Raw genomic sequence first — 23770 nt, forward strand, 5'->3', positions numbered from 1 at the left:
TTGATCTGACAGGCAGGTGAAGGGTGAGCGGGTGTGCATAATGGGGGTACACATTACACGCATGTGCACGCGCACAGCACACACATAGTGTGTCCTCAGGCAGGTAGGGTGAGAAGAGTGTAATGGGTGTATATATCACATGCACTTGCGTGCATACATGCGCGCGCGCACACACACACACACGTGTCCTCAGGCGGGCAGGGTGAGAAGAGTGTAATGGGTGTACATATCACATGCACTAGCGTGCGTACATGCGCGCGCACACACACAGTGTCCTCAGGTGGGCAGAGTGAGAAGAGTGTAATGGGTGTACATATCACATGCACATGCGCACACACACATATGTTGTATGTCCTCTGGCAGGCAGGGAGAGGGGCGCGTTCAACAAGGGCACACACCACACACACGCATGCACACTCTCAGGCCGGGACATGGAACCCAGCCAGGCTGGGACAGAAAGTGCAGCGCCAGCACCCTGGGGATCTCTCTCCATTCAAAATCATAGACTTCATAAAAGCACAGCCTGTGGGCACAGCCGCTGAGGTTTAAGCAGGAAACAGTGACTGAGGCTGGGATGGAAAAGGGAGCAACTGACACAGCCCTGGCTGTGTCCCGGTAAGGGGCCACACAGCAGGACACATGCCAGGAGGGGCCTGACTCAGTCTAGACACTGGTTCAATGCCACTGGGTTGGGGGGACTCAGGGCCTCTCCTCCTCCCCTTTCACCCTCTGCATTCAATCCATGGGTGAGCACTCTCAGCTTCACCTTCAAACTCACCCTCCAGCCCCCTCACTCCCACGGCCAAGCCTACCAGTCTGCCTCCAGGGCAGCCTCCTCACTGTCCTCCCCACGGCCACCTCCATCCACTCACTCCCCAAAGCCAAGCCCCAGCAGGGCCAGGCACTCCCCAGCTCCCAGAACCCACCTGGTGTCTCACGGAGACCTGGCTGTGTGGCCCACTCCTCTCTTACCTGCCACGCCCCATCCACCATGCCTCTCTCCACGTGGCAAGTGCTGGAGATCCTCACCCCTCTCAGCCTCAGCTCAAGGGTCACCCCATTTTCCTGGACAACATTTTATCACCGTGCGTAATCCTCCCACTTGTCTGTCTCCTACTATGGGATGTTGGCTGTGTGTCCAGCCTGAGGCCAGCCCAGCCCTTCAGAAAGTCGGAGGTCACCACGGTGAAGTGCAATGCAGGCTCCACGGCCAACGTCAAGGTTCAAATCCTGCCTCCCCCTCTAGCCCACAATGTGATGCTGGATGAGGTTACTCAGCCTCCTCAATGATGCCCATACACAGAGGGTTGCTTCGAGGATTAAACAGATCTTGTCCCTCATTTAACTACACACATGCAGAGGGCCCAGACCGGAGGCTGACACGTGGTCAGGGCTCAGGAAATGTCCACTGAGCTGCCCGCTGCCTCGCTGCTGAATCAGCGTGTATGAACCAACAAGATAAGGAACCAGACCTGGTTTCTCCAGAGACCAAATGCACTATTTTAATCAGCTCAACAGTATCCCTCCAAATTCATACATCAAAGCCCCAATTTACAGTGCCTCAGAATGTGACTATTTGGAGACAGCACTTTAAAGAGGTGATTAGGCTAAACTGAGGCCATTAGGGCAGGACTAATCCACTCTGACTGTTGTCCTTATATGAGGACATTTGAGCACACGAGAGAGACCCCAGGGATGCGTGCACACAGAGGAAAGGCCACGTGAGGACATGGCAAGAAGGCGGCAAGCCCGGGAGAGAGGCCTCAGAGAGTAGCAGCCCTGCCGATGCCTTGATCTTGGACTTCCAGCCGCCAGAAGGGCGAGAAAACACATTTTTGTTGCTTAGGCGACCAGGGCTGTGGTCTTTTGTGTGGCAGCCCTAGCACACTCACACAGGCACCTTCAGGCTAGAGGGCGGACGAGAGGACCCCAGATCCACCAGTGAGTGTGTGAACCACCAGTGAGTGTGTGAACCACCAGTGAGTGTGTGAACCACCAGTGCCTGCATTGCCCAAGACCTGAGCTCTGAACTCGAGTCCCACCAGGCTCAAAGCCAGGACCTCAGGGGACGTCAAGACAGGTGTGACAAGTCCCTTCCCCCAAGCCAGCTCTGGCCACAGCCTGCTGCCCATCAGGAGGGGCCTGAATTATTCCCCGTGGCAGAAGAGAGAAATCCACGACCTCCAGCCTGCCCGCCCCTGCCCCCACCACCATGGAAGGGTCGCCGGTCCAAACCACCCGGACCCCGCAGCCTGTTCAGGATTCATTTTTTTCCTCTTCAAAGCATTACAGATTGATTGCCAAGTCTTGCCATATATCAAAAGACAGTCACTACTCATTACCTACTTAGAATTCACCGAGTTTTTCCTGGGAAGCCATTTCTCATCTGTTTGATCTCGAAGCCACCAGCACTATCTCCAGGCACGCCACCCATCATGGCAGCCGCCAGACACTTTTTTCTTTCGGGCTCCTTTCTCAGCACCTAGATGAATTTCCACCTTTCTCCAGCTTTAAGAAGAGCTGCCAAGATAAATGATTCAAAGACTCCAGCTCATGCTGAAAATATATGGACTGCTTAAAGCCTATTCTGAATCAGGCAACACTGGGGAGAGACGCACTGGCCCCATCCTCACCGGACGGGTCATCCTGGCTGCTAAGCCCCAGACCCACCTGGGCACGTGGACACTCTGTAGTCTTTTCACCTGTGGGATGATGACACTTGTCCAGCTTCAAGCAGCACCAGGTGCCCGTGCCATCCCCAAGCCTCTGCGACCTCTCAGCACAGGGTGGCCGAGAGTCCCACAGTCACATGCTGGCCTGGCAGGAGTGCAGGGTCCCCTGTTTGCACAGTGCATCCAGGAGGAACTTCAGTCCCCAGCCCTGAAGCTGGGACCCCTTTTGCAAGAGCGGCATGCTTTCAGCCACGGCTGCTCACCACCCAGAGGGGAGGGCCCAGCGGGCATCAGGACCCCGCACCAAGGGCGAGGCCTTTCTGTCACCTCTGCCGATAGGGTCCCAGGACCACGGATTTCTGATGTGCCTCCCACCGTCCAGCCCATGCACCTGTCTCCATAGCCATCAGCAGGCCCCACGAAGGGCATCTAGTCCCTCTTCTCTTGCTCAGATGGACAGTGAGAAAGTAAAACAGCATCAGCAAAGCCCAGCTAGGCTCCGACTCAACCAGTCACCCAGGCATTGGCTGTGCGGGTGACTAGACCGCCAGGGACCTCCAGCAATCAACTGCGGTCACCTCGGGCTGGAGAGGTAGCTACGGTGCACTTCACCCCAGCCAGGATGCCCAGGAGGGCCACCTGTGCCACAGTGCTGCTTCTGAAGGTTGTGACATGGAAGGAGCTCTATCCCCAGGTGCAGACATGGAGGTCAGCAACCACCACTCACCAACGAAGGGACCCCAAGTGCTGTCACAGGTGCATCCACAAGGCTTGCGGTACACTCATGGAGGGTGGCCCCAAGGGAACAGTGCGGGATGGCTGGGGGTGAGGAGGGACGCAGACTCATGGACCCTGGGGCGCTGCCTCCACAAAACTGGCTTTTCTAACAAGATGATGGAATTCACATGAAGGCAGCTGGTTGGTTCTGTGGGCAGCGGTGACAATGACCCCAGACGCATCTCTCGCTGTCCCCCTGCCAAGTTCCTGCAGGTGCAGGAGCCCAGCCCAAGCCTGAGGGCTGTCACTGACATGGGACGGAGCCTGTGCCCACCAGCAGCCTGGCTCCTGGGCATCCAGGCCTGTTCAAAACCTGTAACACGGCAGCCAGCGGAAATCCACAGCCAGAGGGAGCTGCGAGAGGACGGTGGCTGAGTGGGTGGGGCTAGGCCAGTTTCCCTCCTGCTCAGCCACCCCCAAGACGCTTTCTCACCCTACTCTGGGGCAGCTGAAGGAAGAGGCAGCTGTGGCCAGGCCCATGGCTCACCCCTGGACAGCTGCCAGAGGAAGCACGAAGACTCACACTGCTCATCCTCCACGCCACAGACAGAGGGTCCAAACCCTCAGCCTGAACCACAAAGGCAGAGGATGGCCTAGTGTGGGAGGTTCTTGAGGAGGCAAACTCAGCTTCACAACCCTAGGACACAGAGCCTGCTGTTGGAGTATCCAACATGGGTGGGGAGGAGCCCCCACTTTGGTTTTATCATAAATTACCTCCAGGCTTCAAGAGCAGACGTGCCTGCCGGCAGGTGTGGAGACAGCCCTTCCTGAATGAAACCCTTCATGACATCCATAGAATTCAGAGCTGGGAGGGGAAAAACTCACAGTCCGGAATAATTACTCCCGCAGGGAGCGTCTTTCGCAGAAGCAGGTGATAAGTCTGGATGAGGATTTTCTAAAAACTGGCACCAAACCTCGCAGCATAATCACTACTGTCTGCCTGTTCTGGGAGCCAAACCTAAACAACCGCTCCGGCGGGCCGCTCCTCACTAGATGCGCCCAGAACTTGGAGCCACGCCTTCCCACAGGCAGAACCAGACAGGACACAGCCCCTCCCAGGTGGGCGTCTGGTCTGCCTGCCCAGCTCCACACCCTCCCATCTACCACGGGCTCCTTCCGTCATGGAAGAACAGGAAAGGCTCCTTTAGCGTGGGGGACCAGCTCCAGAGGCCTGAAGGCACCCACAGGAGTGAAGCTGGCCAGGCAGCGGCATGCAAAACAGAAAAAAAAGTCTTTTTCTTCCCCGCAGCTCTCCTATTTTTCTTGAAATACATGACCCTTCCGACTATCTTTTTTTTCTCTTTCGGTAGAGATGCTGGTATGAGAAGTCTTTCTCATTTATGAAAGAACCGACAGCATGAAAGCCATGAAAAGAGTCGGCTTCACTGCCAGGGGAGGTGACGGGATGGTGGGGCCTGTGGTGTGCACCCTGAACGAAGGCTACGTAGCAACCACCATGATGCTGCTCTGTGGAAATTCCAGCCCACGGTTACCAGCTACTCTGATTTTGCAGGAAAAGCAAAAAAAAAAAAAAAAAAAAAAAAAAAAAATCTGATTTTTCAAATTTGGTTGACTTAAATGAACCAAAACAAAGTTTTAAAATACCCATTGCCTGGGCCAAACAGAAACTGCCTTGTGTACTGGATGTGGCCCAGAGGCCACCAGTATATAAACTCTGGCCTTTGTCTTGCTAGAAAATTCTTCCTGGAGAATGAGAGGTGGAGACCCCCAAGGTTTCCCCATACTCCCCAACCAAGACCCTGATGGGACAGAGGCCCCCAGAGGCTGCAGTCCACTCTCACAGGGGTCTCAGGGGAAGACAGGCAGCAAATGGGGGTGTGGCCAAAGCCAACTCCAGGCAGCAGGCCCATTGTAGAGAAGCACCTTCCACATCCATCAAGGTGACTCGGTACTGCCTGGACCACCCGGTGCAACTCATAGCCCCCTCCTCAGCTCCTCTGGGGTCGCTCATCTGGCACAGTGAACCTATAAGCAACCTAAACCGTTCCTCCCCCTTTCCTCTGGGCCGGAGCAATTTCAGCAGAGCCCCGCATGGTTGGTGGGGTCGATCAGACAGCTCTTGGCCAGCTGTGCAGAAGGAGCCAGGGAGGTCTCCTGGGTGAAAAATGAGAGGAAACCTAAAAAAAGCCACCAGCCCATGTTTTCTCAGGATCCGTGAGGACAGCTCACCGGAGCAGCCTGTGCCAAAACAGGAAGGGACCAAGTCACAAAATGCACCCAAGAAAACAGTGGCAGAATGAGTGTGCGGGGTCACAGCAGGAGAATGGAAGACGGGCCTGAGTTTCTCACTGCTGCACAAGTGGACAACATAAGAGGAAGCTAACAGCCTCGGAGCACATCCAGGAGACCTAGTACACGAGGAGGAGGAATTTCAAAGATGACCCTGAGATGCAGAAAGCTTTCACTGTTCAGATGAAAGAAGTCAGTCATAGACTATCACAGGTGCTCACAGGGACCACCCTAGGCCAATGTGCATGGCTCCGATCCCAGCGGGTACCACGTTACCTTCTGAAACTGACAAGGAAGCCACAGAGAATCCGGGGAATGAAATCTGTCCAGGGTGACATGATCAATAAATTATATCACAGGTCTCAGGTAGCATGACCCAAGGGGATAAATGCTTGCCTCTGGGAGAGTGACTAGGAAGGTAACAGGAAGCAGAGCGTGTGATGCCCCCGCTTGGGTGCAAGAGTGGCCACTGCCACTCCACTGTGTACAGACCAGACTTGCTGGTGGCCGAGCTGCCTCTGCAGACCTGTCAGTGCACCACCTGGTCTCTGTGTTAGGTGTGACTGCTTCTTCTTGACTTTTCATCAGCCTAGGTCAGAACACAGCCGAAGTGAACTTTACGGCCTGAGTTGCTCAGCCCTCCAGACCCCCCGTGACGCCTATGGCTAAAGAACTTGGAGGCTAAGCAAGCCCCGGTGTGTGCCCCTTCCCAAGGAGCCTGCCTTCTCCTGGTCCTCCCAGCCAGCTGGCGGGATTCTGAGCCCTGAAGTGCAGTCCCTGCCCAGAAAGGCAGTGAGACAGATCCTCAGGAAATACTGTCACTTCCAAGAATCAAGAATCCTATAAGCATCCAGGGCAAGAAAATGAAAAGTTCCCTAGAAAGAAGGAGGAATATGATTTGCTAAAGATTTCTGGCAACAAAGGAGGGAATGGTTTTACGGAACAAAGAATCAATACCCATTGAAGCCACCACTCACACAGGAGACAACAAAAGAACTCTCCAGCAAGCGAGGCACTCAAAGTACTTAATCGAAACTTAAAGCACTCACATGAGGAAAGGGAAAACATGGTACAAAACTGGGGTCCACACTGGATTGACTGAGGCAGTGCTCACTAAATAACTGTTGGTAAAATGATGGTAAAACAATGCAAATGTTTAAAATAAAGGAAAAATAAGTTATATAATAAAAAACTAGAAGGCAGGGGAAACGGAGATTATAAAGTAAAACTGAGGCAGGAGGCGGGACTTGACTCTGGAGGCAGGGCTTGGACACCAGACCAAATGGAGAACTAGCTAAAACAGGTCCCAGGTAAAAGCAGCTTTCCATCAGACACGCCCACCAGTGCACCTTGTCAGTTTACCATTGTCATGGCAACACCAGGAAGTTACCGCCCCTTTCCATAGCAATGACTCAATGAACCAAAAGTTACTATCCCTTCCCTAGAAATGTCTGCATAAACTGCCCCTTACTCTGCATGTAATTAAAGGTGGGTATAAATATGACTGCAAAACTGCCCTGAGCTGCTGCTCTCAGCACACTGCCTGTTGGTAGCCCTGCTCTGCGGGTAGGCATGGAGCTGTCACACTGCCTGAACTGTAACACCGCTGCTTTAATAAAGCTGTTTCTTTCTACCCTACTACTGGCTCCCTCACCCTTAAATTCTTTCCCAGGTGAAGCCAAGAATCCTCGTGGGATAAGCCCCACTTTAGGGCTTGTCTGCCTTGCATCAAAATTATGCTAAGTTTCTAATTTTTTAATATGGTTTACCTTTTTAACATAAGTAGAAAACAGAAATACAGGTCTTTTGTTCTTGATTTAAAGGTGATTCTACATTTAACATGGCATACATATAAAAGAGAGCAAAGGAAATTTCACCAACCTTCCAAAGATAGAAAAAAATTTTTAAAGCCACAAAGAAAAAAACAGAAACCAGAAAACACAAAATAAGGCTGTAGAAAAGAGAACAGACGCTGATTATCACTGTGAATTCAAACAGCTCTCCTAACATGGGGAGGCTCTCTATTTGAACAATGAGTACGTTGCACCTTATAAACAACCTATTTTAAAAAGTTAAAAATACAGGGATAAGCAAAGATGTGCCAGGAAAATGTAACAACAACAACAAAAATAGCAACAGCAATGTCAGGTAAAGCCAAATTCAAGACATAGATCAAACAGGTTAAAAGGGGTTTCTTGAAAGCTACAAAAAGGCAAAATATATAATAATGACATAACAATCATCAACTTTTATGCCTCAAACAATTTATCATGGAAATGAACAAGACAAAATCTATCATGACTCACAAAGAATTATAAAACCATCTCTCTAAATCTTAGAGCAAATACACAAAAATAGGGGAGGGGGCAGAGGACTGGAATTAGATAATAAATCTGATTCATGTACACCAAAGTATATATTCCAAAGATAAAAGCTAACACTTTCCAGTATTCCATAAAACACTGACCAAAATATTTTTAAATAGGCCACGAAGAAAAACTTCAAAATTAAAAACCGAAAAGATTCACACCAGCGGCATTCTCGCTAAGGCAGTATTCAAAAATAAACTAGCCAAAATCTATTTATTACTAAAGAGGAAAACATAAAAAATAAACTAAGATTCAACTGAACAAGTTACAAGATAGATGCGTCAAAACAAGGTTCAGGAAGAGAGGAGAGAGGAATTAATAATAAAACTGGAAATCAATAAGTTTGACCAACAGTAGAACTGAAAAATAAATTTAAGGGCTGATTTTATGAAAAGGCCAATAAAGAAGATAAAACTCTAGCAATTCTAATCCATAGAGAAAAAACACAAGTTACATTAGGAATGAGAAAGAAAAAACAGCTACAGATATAGAGGAGATATTTTAAACACATAAGATTTTAAAAACATAAGAGAATAAAATTGGTTACCTGGTTACAATTTAAAATCTTTGATGAAAACAAAGACTTTATGGGAAAACATACTTACTGACTCTAAAAGTGATGAATTTGGACTAAAACAATCCCATAGGAAAATCTGAAAAGTTACCAAAGAAATCTTCCCCAGAGAAACAACAGGGTCTGAGATTCAAAGGACTTCATACCTTCAAGAACACAAACAGCCAAGCCCTGTGCTTTCTAAGTTGTTTCAGAAAACAGAAAAACATGGGGGTGCTTCCCAAAACATGATCTCAAAAACCTTGGTCTCAAAATATGGCTAAGAGAGTTATAGCAAAAAAAAAAAAAAAAAAAGAACTTATAGCTCAATTTCCTATTTTGAGCCTGTATAAAATGCTAGTGAAAAAATAACAACAATGGCCAGGCACAGTGGCTCAGGCCTATCATCCCGACACTTTGGGAGGCCAGGGCAGGAGGATCACTTGAGTCTGGAGTTGGAGAGGCAATATAACGAGATCCCAAGTCCACAGAAAAATAAAAAATTAGCCAGGCATGGTGGCGCGTGTTTCTAGTCCCAGCTACTCTGGAGGCTGAGGGGGGAGGGTCACTCGAGACTGGGAGGTTGAGGCTGCAGTGAGCTGTGATTATACCACTGCCTTCCAGCCTGGGCAATAAAGCGAGACACTGTCAAAAGAAAAAAAAAAGCAACAAGCACCATAAGGATGCTTAGTGGATGTGTCCATCTGCTCCGTGAGCTATGCATACAGGCATGCCTCATCTTACTGTGCCTTGCTTTGTTTTTTGTTTTTTTTTTTTTTTAAGAAATTGAAGGTTTGTGGTAACCCTGCATTGGGCAAGTCTACTGGTGCCATTTTTCCAACAGCATGTGTTCACTTTGTGTGTGTCAGCATTTTTTAGCAATAAAGTCTTTTTAAATCATGGCATGTACATTGATTTTCTGAGACATAATGTTATTGCACCCTTAAGAAACTACAGTATACTGCAAAAATAACTTTTATATGCACTAGGAAACACAAAAATTTCCAATATTTGCTGATTGCAGTAGTCTGGAACCAAAATATCTCTGAGGTATACCTGTATATCAATTTGTCGAATCCTCCTAATCCTCCTATGAAGTGCTATTATTTTTTTTCCAGTTGAGGAAACTGAGGTAGTGTTATCAATGTGCCCAAGCTGGTAATCAGCAAAGCTGGGACCCGAACCGGGACCATGCTCCACCCACGCTACTATACTGCCTCCTATGTCAGCTTCTTAAAGTCCTGATGTGCCACAATAAAGTAGCGTGTGTGCTGGGATGCCTCACTGGCTCTGCGCCAGGACGTCTGGTCATATAATTCATCTAAGGTGCACCCAGCACCCAATCTTGGTTTCTAATACCATTCTCCAATAAAAGGAACCAGGCTCTTTGGCGAAATGGTTAATTCTGGGGTTGGAGCAGGGAACAGACCAGATGAGCCTGCAGTGCCAGAAAGGGAGTGCTCCAAAAGCAAAATGATGGGGTGCATCAGAAAGACACAAAGCCCAAAGCTGAAAGGATTTGAACACCACAGAATACTGGATTATAAAGTATAAAATAAATATCCATGGGTCTATACAAGTTTTTTTTTAAAAAAAAAGAGGCCAGGCGCAGTGGCTCACACCTGTAATCCCAGCACCTTGGGAAGCTGAGGCGGGAGGATCACTTGAGGGCAACAGTTTGAGACCAGCCTGGTCAACATGGCGAAATCCTGTCTCTTCTAAAAATACAAAAACTAGCCGGGCATGGTGGTGGGCACCTGTAACTCCAGCTACTTGAGCGGCTGAGGCAGAAGAATCACTTGAACCCAGGAGGTGGAGGTCGCAATGAGCTGAGATTGCACCACTGCACTCCAGCCTCGGTGATGGAGCAAGACTCTGTCTCAAAAAAAGAAAAAAAGAAAGAAAGAAAGAAAGTACAATGTCAAGTTTTAAAAAAAGGTTGAACAAATAAATAAATGAGGGAGAAGAGACAAATGTGTACAGAAGGATCACAAATAGCAGAACTATAATTCCCATGCCTTAAGTGTGGGCGGCACACAGTGACTGCTTTCCAAGAGTGCAGAAGAGCGGGTAGGGGAGTGACTTTACGGTGGAGAAACCTGACAAGCACTATCTTAGCCAGGTGATCAAGGTCAGCATCATCAGGGACAAGTCATGCTGATGTGATGTGATGACAATGGCACTTCTGTGCTCTCCTTCCCAGTAACCCGTAACTCCTGTCTCGCTGAAAGAAAAACTAAAATTGAAAGGCATTCTTCAAAGTACCTAGCCATACTCCTCGAAAGTGTCAAGGTCGGCCGGGCGCGGTGGCTCAAGCCTGTAATCCCAGCACTTTGGGAGGCCGAGACGGGCAGATCACGAGGTCAGGAGTTCGAGACCATCCTGGCTAACACGGTGAAACCCCGTCTCTACTAAAAAATACAAAAAACTAGCCGGGCGAGGTGGTGGGCGCCTGTAGTCCCGGCTACTCCGGAGGCTGAGGCAGGAGAATGGCGTAAAAACCCGGGAGGCGGAGCTTGCAGTGAGCTGAGATCCGGCCACTGCACTCCACCCTGGGCGACATAGCGAGACTCCGTCTCAAAAAAAAAAAAAAAAAGTGTCAAGGTCATCAAAACCAGGCAATTCTAAGAAACTGTCATAGCCCAGAGGAGGCTAAGGAGATGTGACAATGGAACATGATGTGGTCTCCTGGATGGGATCCTGGAACAGGAGGAGGGCATTAGGTAAAAGCTAAGGCCACTGGAATAAAGCATGGACTTAAGATAATAATTATGTATCAATAATGTGCATCCGTGGTAACAAATGTTCCAAAGTAATGTTAATAACTTCACTAATAAATTATAGGGAAAATGGGTGCCAGGTACATGGAACTCTCTAATGTACCTGTAACTTTTCTGTAATCCAAAACTATCCTAAAATAAAAAGTTTACTGATTAAACACACACGTGGAAAAGGCCAAGGGAGATGCCAAAAAGGCAGCTGATAAAATTTGACATCCTTTCCTGATAAAATCTAGTAAGCTAGGAAGACAATGCTACTTCCTTAAACTCGTGATAAATCTTTATCTGAAATCAACAGTCAACATCAGGTTTTGGGGGTTTTTTTCTCTTTTCTTAGAGACGGAGTCTCACTCTGTCGCCCAGCTGGGAGTGCAGTGGTGTGATCATAGCTCACTGCCGCCTTGACCTCCTGGGCTCAAGCGATCCTCCTGCCTCAGCCTTCCAAGTAGCTGGGACTACAGGGGTGCATCACCACACTCAGCTAATTAAAAACTTTTTTTTTTTTTTTTTGTAGAGGCAGAGGTCTCCTATGTTGCCCAGGCTGGTCTTGAACTCCTGGCCTCAAGCAATCCTCCTCCCAAAGTGCTGGGACTACAGGCATGAGTGTGTAATTCCCAGGCCTGGCAATATCAGGTTTAATGGTGAAACACTAGAGGCAAATCCATAAAGATGTCCACAGGCTGCACGGTTCCTCATGATTCGTAATAGGATTCTCCAGGAGCAATGCGCCCAGTATTTGAAAAGACAATGCTATTTATGTTAGTTTTGCCCCCAAATCTCTAGTCCTTCATCAACCAGGCTACACATTTGCAGAAAGCTCTTCTCTCTGGTTCTCTGTCCAGCTTTCTGGCTGGACACCAAGTTGGTTTTCTCCACGTGCCCATTCCTCAGTTACTCTTAGAGGCAAAATGAGCTATCCCTGCTTTTAGCCACAGGGTCCCACAGCCTCTCCCCGCACTGAGAGCCCCAGTTTCATTCTTGGATCCCTGGCTCTGTCGAATCTCTGGTGGAGAGACTCTCCACACTCGCCTGCTCCCCGGCTCCCTCCCTCATGCCAGGTGGTGTAGACAGAGCAGAATGGGTGGGCACACAGGACCTGCCCTATCAGCATGAGGTAGTTCTGGATTAAGGAATTCTCCACCCAAGACAGCCCCGGTTCTCAGGAAGGGCTCAGCTCAAATGCCCCGAGGCACAGCCGGCCAGGGTGCAGGACTCAGGGGCTGCCCTTCTAGGGCGTGGACACACAGATGGTGTTTCCTGACTGCTCTCATGATAGGCTGGGGCCCGTCTCCAACAGCCAAGCAAGTGCAAACTTACTACAAGCCACCTGAGGCAAAGAGGGCCTTTCTCCAGCCCAGACCTGAGTCTGAAGGGGCCCTCTTCTCTGAACGGGCTGTGCTCTCAGTGTTCTCACCCATTAACACAGCCACCAGACAAAGGATGTGTCTGCTCGGCGGGTGCAGGGTCCTGCCCACGGACACACAGCTAGCCCCCAAGGCCCATCACATCCATTCTTACCTGGGGGCTCAGGTCTCAGAGGCTGCCTGGACGCAGACTTGTTCTAAACAGTCCTCAAAACTGCAGCACCCTTTGTGGGGGTGGCTAAATGGATGGTGGTCTCAATGATGCCCACATTTGCCCAGGCTGAGAGCAGATTAGGTCAGACTGTGCCTGGATGACGCAGACTGCATCTCCAGGACCTCCTGGAGGAAGACGGGGACCTCCTAGTGACTTCCTCTCCAGTGAAACCTGGGTCCTCTGCATGCATCGTGAGGGGCCCCAGCACTGGTCAGACACACACAAGGTGTCTCACCATCCACCCGGAGTGCCCAGCAACACAGCCCCGTGTAGCCCCAGATGGGAGGGGGACCATGTGGGCACAGGCATCCGAGAGACAGTTCTTCAGAGGTCACTGTGTACAGGAGGGACTCAGATGCAAAGCAGAGGGTGCCAGGCTGGGCATGGTGGCTTATGTCTATAATCCCAGCACTATGGGAAACCAAGGCAGGAAGAAGGCTTGAACTCTGGAGTTCTAGACCAGCCTAGGCAAGAAGGCAAAACTCTGTCTCTACAAAAAGTAAAAAATTAGCTGGGCATGGTAGTGAGTAACTGTGGTGCCAGCTATATGGGGGGCTGAGGCGGGAGGATCACTTCAGTCTGGGAGGCAGAGATTGCAGCAAGCAGAGATCGCCCCGGAGGGGCGGCCTGTCTGTGGCCCCACGTCCCCCACAGCCCTGAGCACTGAGGGCTGGCAGGGATGAAGGGGGGCTGTCCACAGACTCTCCCACCTCCTGGCTGTCCTTACTGGAGTGAAAGTTTCTAGTCTTATTTATTTATTTATTTATTTTTGAGATGGAGTCTTGCTCTGTCACCCAGGCTGGAGTGCAGTGGTGTGATCTCAGCTCACTACAACCTCCAACTCCCAGGTTCAAGCGATTCTCCTGCCTCAGCCTCCAGAGTAGCTGGGACTACAGGTGCGTGCCACCAAGCCTGGCTAATTTTTGGTATTTTTAGTAGAGATGGGGTTTCACCATGTTAGCCAGGATGGTCTCGATCTCCTGATCCTGTGATCTGCCTGTCTCTGCCTCCCAAAGTGCTGGGATTACAGGCATGAGCCACTGAGCCCAGCCAGTTTCTAGTCTTAAGAAAAAATCACATTAAAAAAAGAGAAAAAAATCTGTCCTGTTTAACAATAATGCAGTAAGGGTTTTGCAACCTGCTCTCAGGCTGGATTCACAGAGAGCTCCAGCCCCGCCCCAGCACCCTCGGCTTGGGTGGCTGTGTGTGGGGGGAAGGGGCGGGTGTGTATGTGGTATGTCGATGGGTGTGGTATATACCATGTATGTGATGTATGTGGTGGGTGGCATCTATATGGTGTGTAGTGTATGTATGGAATGGTGGATACATGTTGTGTGGTGTGTAGTATATGTGGTATGTATGATATGGTGTGTATGGCTGTGGTGCATGTGTGTGGTGTGTATGTGTATGGCTGTGATGTGTGTGGTGTGTAGGTGCATGTGGCATGAGATGTGTGGTGTGTAGGTGTGTGTGGCATGTGATGTATGGTGTGTGTGGTGTGTACGGCATGTTATACATATGCAGTATGTGATATATGTGTGGTGTGTGTATGGCATGTGGTGTGTGTGGTATGTGGGGGTTGTGTGTGGAGGTGTGTATGTGTGATGTATATGGTGCATGATGTGTGTGTGGTGTGGTGTGGGGTGTGTGTGGTATGTGGAACGAGTGTGGTGTGTGTGTGGTGTGTATGGTGTGGGTGGTGTGTATGTGTGTGTGTGGCGTGTGTGTTGTGTTGTGTGTGGTATGTGGCAGGTGTGGTGTGTATGTCGTGTGTATGGTGGGGGTGTGTCGTGTGTGGCGTGTGTGGTATGTGGCATGTGTGGTATGTGCTATGCAGTATGTGTGTTGTGTGAGGTATATGTAGTGTGTATGGTATGTGTGGCGGTGTGGGAGGTGTGTGTGATATACTGCATGTGTAGTGTGAGGTGTGTGTATGTGGTGTGCGGGAGTGTGGGTGGTGTGTATGGCGTGTGTGGCATGTATGTGGTGTGTGTGGTGTGTATGGCGTGGTGTGGTGTGTGCGTGGTGTGTGTGTGTGGAGTGGGGGCCATGGGCATGGATTATGTGTGGTGTATGTGGCATGTATGGGGTGTGTGGTATGTCTTGTGTGTGTGTGGTGTAGGGGTATATGTGGTGTGTGTGTGTGTGTGGTGTATGTGGTGTGTTGGTGTAGGGGTATATGTGGTATGTGTGTGTGGTATATGTGGTGTGTTGGTGTAGGGGTATATGTGGTGTGTGTGTGTGGTGTATGTGGTGTGTGGGGTATGTGTGTGGTGTATGTGGCTTGTATGGGATGTGTGGTATTGTGTGTGTGGCATGTATGGTGTGGTGTGTGTGTATGTGGTGTGTGGTGTGTGTGATGTGTATGGTGTGGTGTGTGGTGTGTATGGTGTGGTGTGTGTGTTGTGTATGTGGTGTGTATGGTGTGTATGATGTGTGTGTATGTGGTGTGTGGTGTGTGTGAAGTGTATGGTGTGGTGTGTGTGTTGTGTATGTGGTGTGTGGTGTGTATGGTGTGGCATGTGTGTCACATATGTGGTATGCACAGGATGTGTGGTGGTGTGTGTGTGGTGTGTATGGTGTGTGTGTTGTGTATGTGGTGTGTGAAGTGTGGTATTGTGTTGTGTATGTGGTGTGTAGTGTGTGTGGTGTGGGGGCGTGTGTGGTGTATGTGGCGTGCACGGGACGTGGTGTTGTGTGCGGTATGTATTGTGTGGTGTGCGTGTCGTGTATGTGATGTGTGGAGTGTGTGGTGTGGGGGGCATGTATGTGGTGCATGTGGCATGCACGCAATGTGTGGTGTGGTGTGTATTGTGTGGTGTTGTGTACGTGGTGTGTGGTGTGAGGGGCATGTGTGTGGTGTATGTGGTGAGCATGGGATGTGTGGTGCTATGCATATGGTGTGTATGGTGTGGTGTGTGTGTCATCTATGTGGTGTATGGTGTGTGTGGTGTGGGGGGCGTGTGTGTGGTGTATGCGGCATGCACAGATTGTGTGATGTGGCATGTGTGGTGTGTATGGTGTGTTATGTGTGTCGTGTATGGTGTGGTTGTGTGTCGTGTATGTGGTGTGGGGGGGCACGTGTGTGGTGTATGTGGCGGGCACGGAATGTGTGGTGTTGTATATGTGTACGTGGTAGGTACGGTGTGGTGTGTGTGTGGTGTGTGTGGTGTGTGTGTGGCATCTGGGGCATGTGCCTGGTTGGGGGAGACCCTCAGGCCGTGTCCCCTCTCCCCAGCCCATTTGCACCTGAGTGCGCTGGGCACACAGAATCACAACTCGCTTCATCTGGCCAAAGAGTAAGACAAGCACCAAGGCCTTGAATGAGAAGGAGCACAGCTGGGCAAGTCCTTCACTCACAAGGGACTGACGGGGACAGGAGGTTGCTATTGAGGGCTGTCGTCTGTGGCAGGAGCACCCAGAAAAGCCCAGATCTGTGGAGGAGGGTCTCCAGTGGGTCCTGGCCTGGGAGGGGGACGCCACCACACGGTCCCTGTCACACCACACAGATCTTCTCCCTTTCCCATGATTCTCACGACGCCCCCAGAAACGAAAGGACCCCAAATGGCCCATTCACAGCTCGGAGAGAAAGAGCATAATTTCAATCAAGGCCCCAGGCTGTCAGACACATCGAGTTTTTAAATCTCCTTGTGGTAAATGTGAGCTGGGACTCGCTTACACAGCCAATGGAGCATGCTCTAAATTAGCGTTTGCAGGTAATGGATCCGGCCGCCAGCCCCACGCCAGCTGGCTACAAGCTGGTTACGCCACTAACATGAAATAATAGGAGGCGGAAAAATGGACGGCCTGATTGGGCCTGCTGTTAGAGCCGGATTTACCCAACACAGACGTCTTATTGGTTTAACACAATTTACTACACCTCAAGTGCGGAAAATGATTTTCATTCCTCTGAACCCTCAACTCCCAGGCGCCGCACGAGGGAGGAGTCTTCATAAATGCCATCCGCTCACTTTTTTTTTTTTTTTAACATGCCTTCAAGATTTGATAACAAATCATAGATAATAAAACAAAAAGAGATGAGGCTTAGAATGGGGGTCCAGACCAGCATCTTGTGAGTCCTGGGGTGGGTGGTGTGTCCATGCTGGAGAAAACCAGCCCTGACTCCTGCCCTGAGTCCTGAACTGCAGAGCTCCCTGCCTTCTTGCCCAGCATCCCTGTGCAGGGCTGAGGCCCGCCAGGCCCCCAGCAGGTCTCAGGGACGCCCACCTTGCTCACAGGGTGCTATCAACACATATAAAAGAGCGGCTGGCTTCCTTTGAACCCAGTGAGTCAGCGATTCACACAGCAGTGTAGCCGCCCTCCAGCCTTCCCTGGTAGCAGTTGAGCCTGTGTTCAAAGAGGCACACCCCTGGGTAACCAAAAACACGGACATTAGGAGAGATTTTTATTCCCTGACTAGTTAAGAAAAGAATTCTTAAGCTCCCAGTGACAAAGAAGGTGGCAGAAAAATCACTTAAAACCTTTTATTCTCTTTTCCCTTCCATCGAACCCACCCACACATGCTTCCCAACACCCACAATGGGTCAGACACTGTGCAGATAAATGAGACGTGGTCCCCAAGAAGTCGCCTCCAGGCTCTCCATGACAAGGACCACAAAACTGGGTCACACAGTGAAATCCTGCCCTGGAGAGGGAGCTCGAGGCGGAAGAAGTGTCAGCCCACCCCCCGGCCGCAGATGTCCCCAGGGGCTTCAGCTGCCTCCTCAAATCTGGCCAGGGATACTCCATGATGTGACACTTGCCCCAGACACCCATCTTCCCACCATCTTCAGACGGGGTGACCCCTCTCTCCCCACTTGGTCCCCTCAGGAACAGCCTCCATCTCTCGTCCTTGCTGTCTCAGTTCCCGTTCCCACACCACTGCTCTAAGCTCTCAGGGGCCCACAGATCAGATAGCTTCCCTGGTGGGCACTGTTTCCCCTCTGTATATCCTGTGGTCAGCAGCAGGTGGGCACCCATGGCAGGTGCACAGCATGGGCAGCAGGTACATATGCTGACCCGATGCCACTCAGCACCCTGTGGGAGTGTGTGTCGTGTGTGGTGTGTGTGGTGTGTATGTGGTGTGTGGTGGGGGGGCATGTGTGTGGTGTATGTGGCGTGCACACGATGTGTGGTGTGTATTGTGTGGTGTTGTATAAGTGGTGTGTGGTGGGGAGCATGTGTGTGGTATATGTGGCGTGCACACAATGTGTGGTGTGGTGTGTATTGTGTGGTATTGTATATGTGTACATGGTAGGTATGGTGCGGTGTGTGTGTTGTGTGTGTGGTGTGTGTGGTGTGTGTGTGGCTCCTGGGGCATGTGCCTGGTTGGAAGAGACCCTCAGGCCGTGTCCCCTCTCCCCATCCCATCCGCACTCGAGGTGCGCTGGGCACACAGAATCACAACTCGCTACATCTGGCCAAAGAGTAAGAAAACCACTAAGGCCTTGAATGAGAAGGAGCACAGCTGGGCAAGTCCTTCCCTCACAAGGGACTGACAGGGACAGGAGGTTGCTATTGAGGGCTGTCGCCTGTGGCAGGAGCGCCCAGGAAAGCCCAGACCTGTGGAGAAGGGTCTCCAGTGGGTCCTGGCCTGGGAGGGCACGCCACCACAGGGTCCCCGTCACACCACACAGATCTTCTCCCTTTCTCATGATTCTCACAACGCCCCAGAAACGAAAGGGCCCCAAATGGCCCATTCATAACTCGGAGCTCCTGGCTCCTGGCTGAGCTTCCCGGTGCACTCGGCTGTGGCCTCTGGCTTCAAGCTCATCTCTCCAAAAGCCACCCTGGTCCACACACGATGCGGCAGCAAGGCCAACCCGGGGTCTTGGGATGGGGGTGGAGCAAAGGTGGAGCAGTTTGTAGACCGGGGTGACATCTCCCCAGAGCTCAGGTTCACAACACCCTGCTTCCAACAGCAGCCAACTGCAACATGGATCTATGTGGATCCTGACTTGAACAAACCAACGCTAAAAAGAGTTTAGGATCAATACGGACTAGATATTCATGACATTAAGGAGTTATGGTTCATTTGTTATAATGCATGTGATATTGGCCTGGTGGTTATGTAAAAGTAAAAAAAAGTTCTCATCAACTGAAATACCTACTGAGGTATTTACAGGTGCCATGACATGATGTCTGGGATTTGGCTTTAAAATGCCAAAAATGATGGGGACGAAAACCTGATGGGGACTTCGGGGTTCACTCTACTTTTCTATTATTTTGGATATTGAAATTTCCTGTTTAAAAAAAAAAAAAAAAGGCCTCCATTACCTGGAAGGCATGAGGGCTAAGGAGCGGGGGGTATTCCAGGGCCCCTGGCCCCTGAATCAAAGCTGGTACCGCCCTGTCCCCAGGCTGGGCAGGGGCGGGCTCTGGGACACTGTGGGGAGGGAGGCTCAGGGCCCCTCCCAGGAGCCACCTTGGGAGCAGGACTGACTGCAGTACAGAGCTCAGGCGGCCAGCATGCGGAGGACGGCAGGGCTCCACACTGGGCCCAGCTATTCCTGCCCCAGTTTCTCGGTTATTTTTATTTGAAGCATCAGCTATGGGCCACTATGATTCAACTCAAGCTGGGACAGGTTTCCGGGGCAGTGCTAGTCTGAGGGACCCGCTGTCTAGCCCACCTCACTGGAGGAGCCCCCAACACACTTCCCATCCCAGATCCTTGGAGCGGGCAGGGGGTCCTGGGAATGCCGGGCACAGACGCCACACTGTAGCAGACCATGCAGACACAAGTGCTGGGAGAGCTCTGCGAGCCCTTCCCAGCCTCCCTGGCTGACAGAGCTGGGCTTCTGATCAACGTGTGTTACATGCCTCCTCCCAGGATGCCAAGCACCCGGGCAAGGCCATTTTAACCTCCTCCAGGTGGGGTAAGGAGAGAAGCACAGGAGCTGACTGCTCAGAACTCCTTCCAAGGTGAGACCTTAAAAAGACACCCACCCCCCAAGCACAGCCACAGCGAACAGAAGCGTTCAAGCAGCTCACTGTGGGCCCCATCCGACCTCAGCCCTGCACCCCACTGATGGCAGGCAGGCCACGAGGGTTGGGAGGGTGATATGGAGCCAGCACCCGCAGGGCCGGGGCCCTGAACAGAGCAGGCCCTGAAGACATCTGGGGCGGACTTGGGCCCTGCAAGGGGGGTAAGGGACACCAGAAATCAAGCTCTCACAAGGATAGGCAGGGAAGGAAAGCCCGGTGTGGGGACAGGGGGATGGCAGCCTCTTCAGTGTCACTTCCCCAGAGTTTCCAGATGATACCAACACTGGTGGGAGGTCTCCTGCCCCAGGACACGGGTGGGAAGGGAACCACTGAGGCAGTTAAGAGTCTGATCCAAAGGTTTCCTTGTACCACAGGTGGCAGCACACTGACCTTTGGGTCCTGGAGCGGGGCTGACCTGGCCAGGCCACATCTGCCACGGCTGGGCAGCCGCAGGAAGCTCCCCGGGTGGCACCAGCTCGCTGCAGGCCTAACAGGAGCGGAAGGCCAATGGAGCTCTCCAGAGCTCTTTATGGGCCATTTAACCATCCCTCGACCCAGTCGCCCGAACACAGCAGACATAATGGCAGTGTTCACACATAAAAATGGCAAGCTGTTTTACTGGCAGCTTTCAGAGTCATAAGAGCAGCAATTTGGTAAAGTTTCCTGCAAATGGCAGAAACAAAGTCCGAGAGTAGAATGGTGGGGCACTAAACCACCCTGAAAAGTCATCGAAGACCATTACATCAAACACTCTGCCAAGAGCCAGGAAGCGGGGAGCAGTCAGAAGAAAAATAATCTTTGCCCGTGATCCTGAAGCCCTGTTCATAATCCCCACTCAAGGTGTGTGTGCCTCTGCGGCGTTTCATCTGTTACTCACTCAGGGAACATAAATTACTGTTTTTTACCTTTTAATTCTACCCGGAGAAACAGGGTGGCTTACCTTTCCAACTCATATTCTTTCATTCCCACCTTTACAGCCTTCATTACCTGGAGGACAGATATTAAGCAAAGACATTTGTATTAAGCAGATCAGTAACACAGCGTGATAAATAACATACAGCACTTCTTCAAAAGCACCTCTTCTTTAAAAAAGAAAAAAAGAATGATAAGTGCATGCAGTGGTACAGACATGTGACAAATTAGAACTTTTTAAAAGCTCCAAAATCCCATACAGTTTATTTAAACTGCCATGAAGCACTTCCATTTGGAAGCCGATAAATGCCAAGCCCCGAGTTACAGCTCAGAGGCCACCAGCAGCCTGAGGACAGTGAGGAATCAACCACGAGGTGCTTGGTGAATACTTAATGCTACAAAAGCTATGCCGATCACTAAAAGGCCTCCTTTGTTTAATTTTCATAAAACACAGAGAGCATTAACTCGTACAAGAGAGCAGGCTGCCCATCAATTACCCTTGTCTGTTTCCTAACACAAAATCGCAACATTCCTGAGCAGACCCTGGGCCATCCTCATCTTTCAAGACATGTGTTGCCTTATTTGGTCTCATTCCTCCAGTAAACTGGGAAGATGTGGAAGAGAACCACATGAAGAAGTTTTCAGAAAATGGATGATGGTAATAAGTGTGTTTGAACCATAGTTAAGGACAAAAGATTCTTTAAAATGAGCTGAGAACTGCTGCGGTATCAGGAAGGAGCACTCTACCCTCCCAGAGTTGGAACTTTTTGTTGGAGAATTTCCTGAGGATTAGTGTCCACGACCGCCATGATGGGCAGGTGCCCTAAGCTGAGCAGTTGGGGCAGAGCCTCTCCTGTCCCTGCCCTGTGCCCACCAGGGAACAGAAAAGAGAACCATCATCGTGTAAAACTTCCTACCTCTCGTGTGGCCCTCGGGGATTAGAGCCCACCTGGAAACCCTTCATCCTCACGCAGTTCTCTTGCCACACGGCAACACCGCTTTCCCCACTCAACTGGAGCCGGTGTCTGACTTACCTCACGGTGGGCCTCGCTGGAGATTTTATTGGTGTAGCGCAGAACCTCCAGCTCCATGTCTGTCTTAAACACTCGGCTTCAGAGACAGAAGAACAAAGCAGCAAGTCAGTGACTTTCAGGAGGCACTGGCCAGACCCCTCCAGGGAGACCTCAGGGCCTGTCACACCCTGCACAGCCCGGAAGGGGTGCTGTGCAAGGCCGGAGTGGGGCCACCAAGACCCAGGAGTGACAAGCTCTATGGAACAGTCTAGTAGAACACCTCTAGCGGGGAGCAGAGCTGCTGCCCGCCTTCCTAACACCAGCCGGCGGGCAGGCTGTTTCCAGGGATAAGATCTGGAAGCTGCTGTGGCGGGGGGAAGAAGCCCAGTTGCTGCAGCCTGTCACAGGCTGCCTCCCTCAGCCTCAGTTTCCCCATGCATGGAAGGGGGATGAAATCCACATGGCATGGCTGTTGGGCCATAATCCTAAGCCTGCCACCTCTCAGGGCTCTGTCCTGTTGGCTGAAGAGGCCTCGTTTCCTCCCCATCCCCACCCACCTGCCCATGGGTGGGTGACAGGGTCTGGTGAGGGGACTGAAGCCATTCCAGCTTTGTGTGTGCCGGTACAGATGTGAAAACAGCTGGGCCACAGACACAGGCAGGAGACCAGGAGCAGAGGAGAAGAGGGAGGCAGCCACAGATGAGTGGGTGGTCTATGTGGGCAGGGAAGTCACAATCAGGGGACCCTGCTGTCCCTTCCCAGCTGGGCTGTGCCTCCTGCAACTGGACTCCTGGGGCTCCCAGGTCCTCCCAACAAACTTGTGTTAATTTGCCCAAATGTGGTTACGTTTCTGGTGGTTGCAATCAATCTCACCCGCAAGTAAGAGCCACAGAGAGGAGCCAAAGAAGTATTCACTTTCTACCTCCACTCATTTCAAACCACCCTGGGTCCGCGGGCACTGAAAGAGCAGCCGTGCTGTGGCATTCAGAGCACCGGCCTGGGAGAAAAGCCCTGGGCTCCAGCTCAGCTCCACCCCTTCCCAGCGTGTGGCCGAGATCCCTACTCTGTGCCTTGGTGTCCCCATCTGAAAAACAGAGATATGAACATTGTTTTCCTCGTAGGTCTGCGGTGAGAACTGAGTTGGCATTTTTAAAGCACTAAGGACAGTGCCTGGCACACAGTAAGTGCCATGTACACTTGTTCCAGAAACCAAGCGAAATGCAAAGCCTACAGACACCACCTCATCCACACTTCCCACCCCAAAGCCAGGCGAAATGCTCTGATGTCCTTAGGTAGGACACCCTGATTCTCATCAAAGCATTTCTCCCCAGTATTCATGACAGGCCCATGAACCTAGAGAAATCTCAGCAGGCAAACACAGCCTCCCTTCATTTTAAATTGCCATTTACTGGGGACTTGCCCCATGCTGGGTCCTGTAAGTTGCAGTGGACGCTGGGTACACTGCCCAACTCATCCCCTGAGGCCACACCCCTCTACTGGTCTCCTTGATTCAATGGAGGGAGCCAAGACTCAGCTCCCTCGCTTCAACTGGGGACATCTCTGGGGACCACTCCAGCACCAAAGCTCCCCATGGGAGCAGCCGAGATGCCCTCGTGACGGCATTGCAGCCCAAGCCTGCTCCCTCCCTCTGACACACACGCTGATCCCGAGAGCACTCCTCAATACGCTTCCTGCCCACTCGGCACAGAGACTCAGCTTCCCATGGAACCCAACCTAGAACAGGTACTACTTTCCCATTTCACAGATAGTGACACTGAGACTTAGCTGAGACGATGTCAAAGGGCGTGTGCCCCACTCTGTTACACTCACCCCCTTTCTGTTGCATTCCATGCAAAAATAACAGAACTCTACATTCAGACAA

General features: G+C 51.0%; 2 protein-coding genes across 8 annotated transcripts in view; both read right to left on the reverse strand.

Annotated features, from left to right (window-relative positions):
* The window catches only part of LOC106994708 (uncharacterized), a 29160-nt gene extending 8483 nt beyond the window's left edge, over positions 1–20677 (reverse strand). For 2 of the 4 annotated variants that reach the window (XM_077982068.1, XM_077982067.1), the window contains exon 1: positions 20354–20677. In XM_077982068.1, the coding sequence (XP_077838194.1) occupies positions 20354–20542 (189 nt within the window). In that variant the 5' untranslated portion in view covers positions 20543–20677. Of the gene's footprint in view, positions 1–10243; positions 10497–20353 lie in introns of those variants that run through there. The other 2 variants (XM_077982071.1, XM_077982070.1) reach the window with 1 other exon arrangement.
* PEPD (peptidase D) overlaps positions 1–23770 on the reverse strand; it is a 137624-nt gene that overhangs the window by 56854 nt on the left and 57000 nt on the right. For 3 of the 4 annotated variants that reach the window (XM_077982063.1, XM_001108725.5, XM_077982061.1), the window contains 2 exons: positions 21910–21985; positions 20904–20950 (listed from right to left, as the gene is read on the reverse strand). The exons of the other annotated variant lie outside the window; for it this stretch is intronic. In XM_077982063.1, the coding sequence (XP_077838189.1) occupies positions 20904–20950; positions 21910–21985 (123 nt within the window). The remainder of the gene's footprint in view (positions 1–20903; positions 20951–21909; positions 21986–23770) is intronic. 4 annotated transcript variants of the gene reach the window in all.

Source organism: Macaca mulatta, chromosome 19 (genome assembly GCF_049350105.2).
Source record: "Macaca mulatta isolate MMU2019108-1 chromosome 19, T2T-MMU8v2.0, whole genome shotgun sequence".
NCBI classification, from domain to species: Eukaryota; Metazoa; Chordata; class Mammalia; order Primates; family Cercopithecidae; genus Macaca; species Macaca mulatta.